General features: G+C 40.3%; 1 protein-coding gene across 1 annotated transcript; it reads right to left on the bottom strand.

The window, feature by feature from the left end:
- Nucleotides 1-1868: 1868 nt before the first annotated feature.
- hapln3 (hyaluronan and proteoglycan link protein 3) lies at nucleotides 1869-10682 on the bottom strand. The gene is made up of 5 exons (XM_039808270.1): nucleotides 10558-10682; nucleotides 9527-9670; nucleotides 4377-4775; nucleotides 3396-3698; nucleotides 1869-3313 (listed from the first exon to the last, which is right to left on the bottom strand). The coding sequence occupies exons 2-5, from the start codon at nucleotides 9657-9659 to the stop codon at nucleotides 3036-3038; spliced, it is 1113 nt and encodes a 370-aa protein (XP_039664204.1). The 5' UTR covers nucleotides 9660-9670; nucleotides 10558-10682; the 3' UTR covers nucleotides 1869-3035.
- Nucleotides 10683-10873: the final 191 nt, after the last annotated feature.

Here is a 10873-nt window from a genome sequence, read left to right as displayed (position 1 = left end):
AGTTTGTTTTTACCTTCCTGTGGAACTCAACCGTGAAAAAAACACACAGTAAATAGCTCCTTCATCGGCCTCTACAGCGACTAGCTTCATCACTACAGTCACTGCAAACAGATCTGCTCTGTGAGTGAAGCCTTGTATGTATATAAGTACATGTGTGGTAGCATTTATGTGGTGTGCCTGCGCAATCACACTGTACATGTTTGTACATTAATCTGATGTTTGTGGCATGAAATCCCTGCTGTGTGTGTGTGTGTGTGTGTGTGTGTGTGTGTGTGTGTGTGTGTGTGTGTGTGTGTGTGTCCATCCACTCATGTTTGGCCAGCAGGTGTAAATAGGATGTGTTTATAAAAACCTGCTGGCCTTATAATCACTGGGCTTCTGTTCACACCCGGATGTAGGAGGGCGTAGCAATGTGTTCGACCCCACTCGTCTAAAAGTGCATCGTGCACCCAGACAGAGTGACGCTGTTTACATACAGTGGCTGTTTTGTATGGGTCAGTAACCCATCTCACCTCTCTACCCTGGCATTCCTTTTTGAACTGTAAGTGAAACTGTATCGCACCTTGAGAGCAACACCAACCAGCGGGGGGTTTATGAAAATCACTGAAAACATCAGTGTTTCACAGGTACACATCACAGCAGTTAAAGGGCATACAAAAATTCTTCTGAACAGGTCATTCATTTAGGAACGATTAATCAATTTTGAGCCATGACTTTTGGAACGTCTGTTGGTCATTCTGTCAGACAAACATTTATTTCCATGAAGAAATATCTCAAAATGTGGTACAGACACTCCAATCCTAATTACTTTGTGGATATACTGACTTTTCATGTAGGTCAACATTTCCACTTTCCAAATCTTCAGTCCTAGTCCGGTTGCAGACCTCTAAATCACTACAGACATCTCCAATTAGTACATCAAAACAAATGTCTATTGAGTCAGACCATCAGGGTACTTTAATTCATGAAAGGGTGCCTCAAAATATAGGCTGTGCTAAATTTCTGTCAGCCTCATGTTTATGTATTATTAAATGATTAATGCTAACACCTAATATATATGCTAATATCCTCATGTAAAATATTATGTTAAAAGCTAGCATCTTACCATTCTAACTATGTGCTGACCGTTTATATGTCAGTGGTGCTGACATGCATGCTAATGTTAGCATACTGTACAGCTCAAAGTACAGGGGTTTAGAGTGATGAAACTTGAGCTAAGATTAGCCTAAAGTGTCTTAAAATGGCCCACTGTTTCAAGTTATGCTCTGGTGCCACTCAGGCCAAACTTTGAACTTTGAAACTAATGTTTCTGCTGTGTTGTAGGCTAGCAGCCTCACAGGAGTACTAGCATGGCTATGGAGTTTTAATCTTTAATATTTAGACTTGAAATAAGTGTTGCCTGTTCGTTTGACTCACCTAAAGCTACAGGACTAGACACTGTTTCACCCATGTAAAGCACTGGCTGGCAGAGATAGTGGTTGTCTGTCTGTCTGTCTAGTAGGCCAGATTAGGTTTGGGAAGCCCACTGCTCTCTTTCCAAATTTTTACACGGTCCAAAAGAACACCAACAAAATTTGCCCTTGCTGCAACATCTGCACATGGTACAACGTAAACTGCTATAAGGTTGTCTCCAGGTGTGTCGCATCAGTGGCTAATAATGAGTCCTGTATGACATCAGTGCTGACCCTCCAATCTCTTCCTATACACAACCTAATCTACCAAACTTTTTCTAATAGTTGTACATATGACACCCTCAGATTACACGTTTGCGCTTGAGTACATACAGGATTTACGTGAACTTTGAAGTTTAAATGATAGCTTCCCTAAATCAAATTCTAATTTATTCTAACAAATGTACCTCATATAAAAAATGTCTCAAAAGTGGTGTTTTTATTACTTTGTAGAAAATAGTACAAATGCTTAGGCATATATAATGAAAATCAAAAGATACATGTATGTAACAAAACACAGTTTCTTCTTCCACAATGGATGTAAACAAGATAGTTTAAATATTACAACAACACAGATACTCACTTATAACTCTCCATCATAGAGCACTATTCTTAATCGGCCAGAAAAATGAAAAAGAGATGCATAATGCTTAATAAAATGGGATACACAGACATTTCAGGAGACAAATAAAGACCCCAGTATATTCCACAGTGTTAGAAAGACAGAAAGAGTAACCTTCAGTTAGTAAGTGTCCAATCGTGGACCAACTGGAAAGATCTGACAGGAAAATAATGACAAACACTCTCCACTCCCTCAACCATCAAGGTGCCCTTTAGCAAGGCACTTAACCCAGAAGTTTGTGGTTGTAGTATGAAGCTCCCAAGATTGAATGTTTAAATGTTCTGGAGAGCTCTGCAGAAAACAGACAATGTAAATGTTGTATTGAATAAATACAGGGTAGATGAAGGATTGAGGTACGGTTGGGGAGCAGTGATTTAATTTGAGTATGAAGATCGCAGCCATGTGTTATCCCCCCTTTCCGGTCATTCTTAAGCTATCAAAAAGGCAATAAGAAACTGTGGCAAATACTTTGGAGCAACATTAGTTTGATTTGATTTGTGTGGGAAAACTTGCAGCAAAGAATTACTGAATCTACAAACAAACTATGGGAAGGTGTTCTCTTTTTCTGTCGTTGTGGTTTCCAGGTTCCATAATCTTGTAGCAAACCTTCCCAGATGAGCTGAGGCTGTTACAGCAGCAAAATAATGCCCATAGTTTTAGACAGAGATGTGGGTGTAATGGTCATATCCACATACTTCAGACAATTTGTACAAGTGACATTGCATGATGGATGCACATAGTTTAACAGCTGTTGACTGGTAGTTGAGTTCAATACTGATCAGTTACAGTCTTACGGAGGTGGAGAGCAATTAACCCAGATGGCCTCAAAATAGCTCAGAAAAGAACAAAGTGGCTAACTGCTAATTTGCTTCCAGGCTACAGCCAACGCTAACCTCTCAAGCAGAGCTTTGAGCCAGTGCGTTAGAATGGTTTGTTTGTCTCTTGTGTTGTGGAGAAAGAATCTACCGATAACAGTAGACGCCAAATTTCAGGTACAGAGGGGGGAACCCAAAACTACGCACCCCTGGTTCTGGTGGGCCGCAGTTAGCCCGGGCCTTTGTTATAGGATAACGGACACTCCCATCAGCCAACCATCCGGCATCACAGCGGTCCAATCCCATCATCCTCCAGGCGGCGTACATCTGGCCCACTTTGGCAATTTGAGATCCATTGCTGACACAAGCCTGGACCGCTTCTGTAAAGTTGAGCTTGGCCTGGTCGTTTAAGAAGTACACAGTCCCTAACGCAGAAGAGAATTATATGTGAAAAGATTGTCATATAGTGATGTATTTAGGTTTAAAACGTGCAACACTCATACTGACCCTTGACCGAGGCGGAGAAGCAGAAAGCATCATAGCGGTAGAGAAGGCGATGCCGTTGTCCGTAGCTGCGCAGACCAGGAGCTATATCCACGCCACCGCAGCCGTCACGTGGGACTGTGATTGGATACTGCACTGTGCCATCAGCCAACCAGCCAGCGTTACACCAGTCTAGCCCCTCCTCCCACGCTGTGAAGAGCTGCTCAAATGTAGCCAGAGTGGCCTCCTGATCCTGGCACGCTTGTTGGGCCCCAAAGAAGTTAAACTGGTAGCGTCCTTTCTGAGAGAAGTAGGGGAACACCACGCCTATATCGGGAGGAGAAGTGTATTATGACAGTTTGTTATATCTTTTTATGGTCATATTAGCAATATATAGGCAGGCGACCTGGTGGTTAGAGAGACTGCCCTATTACCAAAGGGGCTCATCCAAGCTGAGATGCATTGGACATTGTGTCTTGCATGTGAAGGCATCTGTAATTAAATATGTCACCGGTCAACAGTTTTACAGACATCTCTTTTAAAATAGCGGTTTATGTTAAAAATGCTTTTTGGGCCATAAGGGATGATTTAGCTGCAGTAATGCAAATGGCCACTGGGATAAATTGGCGCTGTATCAGGCTTTTTATTTTTATTTTTATCCATTGGGCTCACAGATTATTTTTTACTGTTGGGCCTCCTAGTGGATTAATCCAGCAATGTGTCTGTGTGTATCTACATCAAGTGCTTAAACCTGTTTCATCAGGTCCCATCTTGAATGAGCCAATCCCAGCCACATTGTAGGCTACTTGAAAGTAGAACATTGCATTGGGCTACCATCACAAGCTTTTCAGTTGACATCTCTCTATCATCTTAAAAAGATTTTGAAACTGATTCACTTCACATAACATTTCACCCTCATCAATACACTTCAGCCTGCACACACACACACACTCTCTCTCTCTCTCTCTCTCTCTCTCTCTCTCTCTCTCTCTCTCTCTCCCTCACCCCGCAGCTCCAGCTCCACCGTCACACTCTCGTCCTCCAGGCCATCAATCACCTCACATCGGTATCTGCCGGTGTCGTTGAGCTGCAGCTCATTGATCACTAGGGACATATCCCCTGGTGCCGAGCGTCGCAAGCGCACGCGGCCCCTGAAGCTGCCATAGCTGCGGTGACGGTTGCCCATGGCGACCATAACCTCAGTTTCCCTGGCCAAGGCTTCGGGGGAAGCAGGTGCATGGATGGTGTTGGCAGGCAACCAGGACCATTTGACCCGGGTCCTGCGTGGTGCGGATAGTTCAGGCTCGTAGTGGTAGTGACAGGGGAGGGTGACGGTGCTCCCCCTGGCGGCCGACACTAACAGCTGCGGGGAATCCACGAGGAGGCGAACCCCGTTAAAATAGACTTAAAAAAAAAAGACAAAACAAAACACCAGAAATACAACATGTGTTAAACAGTCGAATCACAACTTTGTTTTCTATATTTGGTATTGATGATGATTTAAAGCTAAAGCCTCTGGTCTGTGTGGAAAGGTAGTAGCCTACTGATCTGCTCAGGTATAGCCTAATGGGGTAGGCTATTTAGGCTACATGGGATGTGATTGGTATATTGGGTTAATCCATGAATCTTATTTTATTGATTAACCCATCCCGCCATTAACCTTTTTAACAGCAGACATTTTGAATTGTAACAGCAGGGAAAGCATAGCTGTAAAAAATAACATTAATGATGGCTCCATTTAGGTCCTAGTAAACCATGCATGTGAGCCAGGATACAGTGCCCTAAAACACACACACACACACACACACACACACACAACATCAATGTATAAGTACTGATGTTATTAGTAACACTTGTGCTCTCCCTGCTATGATAAAATGTCTGCTGTGAAAAAAGTCTAAACGGGCTTCCACTTTTATTACATACCAATTCTACACTACATGCAACACATTTGTTTTTCTGTTTATAAGCTATTCACACTTAATATAGGCTATATGCATATATACACATATATATACATATATATATACATATATACATACATACATACATACATACATACATACATACATACATACATACATACATACATACATACATACATACATACATACAGTGCCTTGCAAAGTATTCGCCCCTTGAACTTTTCGACCTTTTGCCACATTTCAGGCCTCAAACATAAAGATATAAAACTGTAATTTTTTGTGAAGAATCAACAACAAGTGGGACACAATCATGAAGCGGAACGAAATTTATTGGATATTTCAAACCTTTTAAACAAATAAAAACTGAAATATTGGGTGCGCAAAATTATTCAGCCCCCTTAAGTTAATACTTTGTAGCGCCACCTTTGCTGCGATTACAGCTGTAAGTGGCTTGGGGTATGTCTCTATCAGTTTTGCACATCGAGAGCTGACATTTTTGCCCATTCCTCCTTGCAAAACAGCTCGAGCTCAGTGAGGTTGGATGGAGAGCGTTTGTGAACAGCAGTTTTCAGTTCTTTCCACAATTCTCGATTGATTCAGGTCTGACTTTGACTTGGCCATTCTAACACCTGGATATGTTTATTTGTGAACCATTACATTGTAGATTTTGCTTTATGTTTTGGATCATTGTCTTGTTGGAAGACAAATCTCCGGCCCAGTCTCAGGTCTTTTGCAGACTCCATCAGGATTTCTTCCAGAATGGTCCTGTATTTGGCTCCATCCATCTTCCCATCAATTTTAACCATCTTCCCTGTCCCTGCTGAAGAAAAGCAGGCCCAAACCATGATGCTGCCACCACCATGTTTGACAGTGGGGATGGTGTGTTCAGGGTGATGAGCTGTGTTGCTTTTACGCCAAACAAAACGTTTTGCATTGTTGCCAAAAGTTCGATTTTGGTTTCATCTGACCACAGCACCTTCTTCCACATGTTTGGTGTGTCTCCCAGGTGGCTTTTGGCAAACTTTAACCGACACTTTTATGGATATCTTTAAGAAATGGCTTTCTTCTTGCCACTCTTCCATAAAGGCCAGATTTGTGCAGTATACGACTGATTGTTGTCCTATGGACAGAGTCTCCCACCTCAGCTGTAGATCTCTGCAGTTCATCCAGAGTGATCATGGGCCTCTTGGCTGCATCTCTGATCAGTCTTCTCCTTGTATGAGCTAAAAGTTTAGAGGGCGGCCGGGTCTTCGTAGATTTGCAGTGGTCTGATACTCCTTCCATTTCAATATTATCGCTTGCACAGTGCTCCTTGGGATGTTTAAAGCTTGGGAAATCTTTTGTATCCAACTGGGCTTTAAACTTCTCCACAACAGTATCTCGGACCTGCCTGGTGTGTTCCTTGTTCTTCATGATGCTCTCATGCTTTACACGGACCTCTGAGACTATCACAGAGCCGGTGCATTTATACTGAGACTTGATTACACACAGGTGGATTCTATTTATCATCATTAGTCATTTAGGTCAACATTGGATCATTCAGAGATCCTCACTGAACTTTTGAGAGAGTTTGCTGCACTGAAAGTAGGCTGAATAATTTTGCACCCACTTTTCAGTTTTTATTTGTTAAAAAGTTTGAAATAGCCAATGAATTTCGTTCACTTCATAATTGGGACCCACTTGTTGTTGATTCTTCACAAAAATTACAGTTTTATATCTTTATGTTTGAGGCATGAAATGTGGCAAAAGGTCTAAACGTTCATAAAAAAAGGCACTGTATATACATACATACATACATACATACATACATATATACATACATACATACATACATACATACATATATATATATATATATATATACTACCGGTCAAAAGTTTGGGGTCACTTAGAAATTTCCATTCCACTCCATTACAGACAGAATACCAGCTGTCAGCTATCAGTTGCATTTTTTTTTAATCAGGGCAGCAGTTTTCAGATTACATTATGCGCTTACATAATAGCAAAATGGTTCTCGACTGTTGTAGAAAGAAGTGGCTGATCTTTAATGCAATATCTACATTGGCCATTATCAGCAACCATTCATACAATGTTCTGCTGATATATATATATATATATATATATATATATATATATATATATATATACACACACATATATATATACACACACGAATGTACGTACTAACTGTTCATGGCAACAAAAAACCATAAGACAACCATAGATCGATGTCAGTAGCTTTTGAATGCCACTGCCATTATACTTCATTAACAGAAAGCAAAGTGCCTTTAAAATAGTTATTATTCTATTCAAAGCAACTCTAGTGAAGCCTGTGATGAAACACATTAATCTCAGAGTTGCACTTATCATTCGCTATATAAGCCTTTCAGTGTGCAATGATGTTGCCTGCTGCCGTCACCTGGCTGCACAAAGCAATCCTTTGTAGCTCAACACAAATATTTTATTTTTGTTTCGTTTTCCACGACAGTCCCTGGAGCTGTTCCATTGCAACAATTTGTATATTTTCCAGCTTTGCACTGAATTGTGGGACAATACTGTTTGTTAACAGCGCACTCAAAAACTGTGATTCTAAAGTGAATTAAGTCCGCGTGCTGACGTTTGTGTGCATTAACATTTATAGTGCGAACCCACTCACTATTCAAAACCTAGTTAGAATCAGCATCGTTTCACAGCAGCTAGACCTCACAGTGGACATTTTAATCTGTCAACCTCAGCTGTAACTAATAACATTAATACCGTCTTACTAGCCAACCTAAATAAAATGGAGTCATCGTAAATGTTATTATTTACACTTCTACTTTTCCTGAAACTACACTGAGAAAGATCTATTCAGTCATAGGCTATACTACTCACAGTGTGTACGTCCCTGCAAGACCAACTCTGCCTTCCTCCAAACTATTTACATCAGTGAACCTGTAATTGTACAGTTTAAGTGCACAGTGGTTCCAAATGTCCAATAATTTTTTCCTATATACAATTTATTATGTACATTTTTACACAATATTGTCAGTGAGGGAAATATAGGAACTAAGCAGTGGACCAAGGGAACAATTGATAAACAAAACAAGTAATGCTACAGAATCTGTTTGGAGAAACTGATATTTTAAGTTGAGGAGCAACATTAACATGGCTATGTTCGCATCATTTAAGTTAAGGTAAGTAAAAGTACTCTTCAATAACCTATACACACTCACAGAGGTCTACTGCAACACAGACCACATCAATAACTAGCAGAGTTTGTTTTTCCAACCGGTAGACTGTCCGGGCTCCATTTAATATAGTTGTCTTCTCCCGACACATCCAGATGTTGTGGTGTACACAAATGAAGCATGTACTGGATCTGTGTCTCACACACAGAGGTGGAACAAGTATTCAGATCTTTTACTTCAGTAAAAATAGTAATACTAGGGTGTAAAAAATACTCTGTTACATGCAAAAGTAAAACTACACAAGTATTAGCATCAAAATATACTACAAAAGTAAAAGTATGCAGAATGGCCAATTTCAGATTACTATATATTATATCACTGGATTATAATTAGCAATGCATTCATTTGGCAGCTAATGTTGCAGCTGGTAAAGGTGCCTATTTTATATACAGTACTGCCTGGTAGATTAACTTTTTCACATCGAGGACCCCTAAACTGACACAAATTAGACTCATTTAATAAGATTTTGTCCCAGGGCCCCCCCATCTGATAGGATTTTTGCTTTTAGATGTTTATTACAGAAAGTGTATGAAACCGATGACCAAAAATAGTCATACATTCTGTCATTGTGTTACTTATGGATGGAATAATAGGGAACTGAATTATTCCCCTTTTTGCTGGGGACCCCCTGGAACCCCCTCAAGGAACCCTGGGGGGGGGGTCATAGGACCCCACTTTGTGAACCAAAGGTTTAACAGCCTATTACATCATGTTGATTATATTTTGTATTAATAATCTGAATCTGCAAAGTAACTTAAGCTATCAAATAAATTTAGTGGAGTTAAAAGTATAATATTCCCTCTGAAATGCAGTGGAGTATAAAGTATAAAGTAGCAGAAAATGGAAATAGCCAACCTAAATAAAGTAGGCCTACAAGCTATCTCAGAATTGAGTAAACCATTCCACCATTGCCCACACATGCAGCAAAGCAAACCCAAACAAACTTTAAAAGGCCTCCAGACGCACAGACAAACAAGTTTCAGACAAACAGGGGACCTACTCTCTCCGTTTCCGTTCCCGTTGATGTCCTGGTAGTGAAAGCCATTGTTGTACCCGGGGGGGTTCCAGCCCTGGCCGCCGGGCAGCAGCAGGTACAAGCAGACGGCCAGTAGGGGGCGCAGTAGACTGAGCATGATGCTGTCCTCTGTTAAATCAAGGAGCAGAAGAAATACTGAGCTCTTTATTATTATTATTATTATTATTATTATTATTATTATTATTATTATTATTATTATTATTATCGATCTATAGCTGTGATATATAGGCCACCGGGCTGAGGACGTTGCGAAATCACACACTGGTGATCTGAATTGAAGCTCAAAGTTGTTCGTCACACCGATTACCTATACTGTAAATTAGGCTTAAAATAAATGCAATAACTTTAGTTTGGCTCAAGGGAGACAGCACGAAGTGATAATCCAATTTCACAATTAAAAAAGTTCCCTGCATCCTGTTTTATCCTCGAAAAATGTGAGGAAACTTTATTTTTAAGCATGTGTTGTTTTTTGTTATGTTTAGTGTGGTGATGGTTGTTGTTCTACACATTCCTTCATGTTAAATACAAATGATCTTTTCACAGCCAAAATCTATAAAAAAAAAACAACAACCTTGCAATGCAATGTGATGACTGATGATACGTTACAGGATAGGCTACAGTGGATCGATCCTATGTCTTGTAAAAACTTTTCAGTCATTGACAAACGTCGAAAATGTACGTTTAATATCTTCATATTCTTTTCTCCGCAGTTTCCTCTCCCCTTAGAAGTGTAGCCACATCTCATAAACGTTTCAATACATTATACCCTACTAATTAACGTTTTATATATTTTACTTTATGTTACCGCGGCTTATGAAGTAGGCTAGCCTATATGAGCCGTATTCAAGTAGGGTAACCATAACATCGTTTTAAAATTCAACCTCCAAGCCAGCTTAACAAAACAGAAAATAAGAAAATAAGCGAACTACCTCCGGCTTAAATCTTCCTTATGAACGTCTGTTTATGGAAAATAAAAGTTGTTAAAAGTCACTCACAGATAAGCAGTTGTCCGACCAGTGTGTCCTCAGCTCATCTCCTCCTCATCCTCGGCTGCCTCTGTGCTCACCGGACCCGGACACTCAGAGGAGCGCGAGCGTGACGTCACGAGACGAGGCATCCCCTTTGAAGTAAACCGTGACCTCATCATGCACGAGCCCATACAGCAGATTGGCAACTATTCTGATCGTTTTAAGTCATTTTTCATGCATGAATGCAAAATACATTTGATAGTTTTAGCTTCAAAAAAATATGATGCTTATTGTAATAATTTGTATTTATTTGAATAGTTTTGAGGTTTGGACTCTTGGTTGG

The sequence above is a fragment of the Perca fluviatilis genome, chromosome 8, assembly GCF_010015445.1.
Source record: "Perca fluviatilis chromosome 8, GENO_Pfluv_1.0, whole genome shotgun sequence".
NCBI classification, from domain to species: Eukaryota; Metazoa; Chordata; class Actinopteri; order Perciformes; family Percidae; genus Perca; species Perca fluviatilis.
The sequence above is the reverse complement of the archived record's forward strand: the minus strand, read 5'-3'. Positions and strand labels throughout refer to the sequence as shown.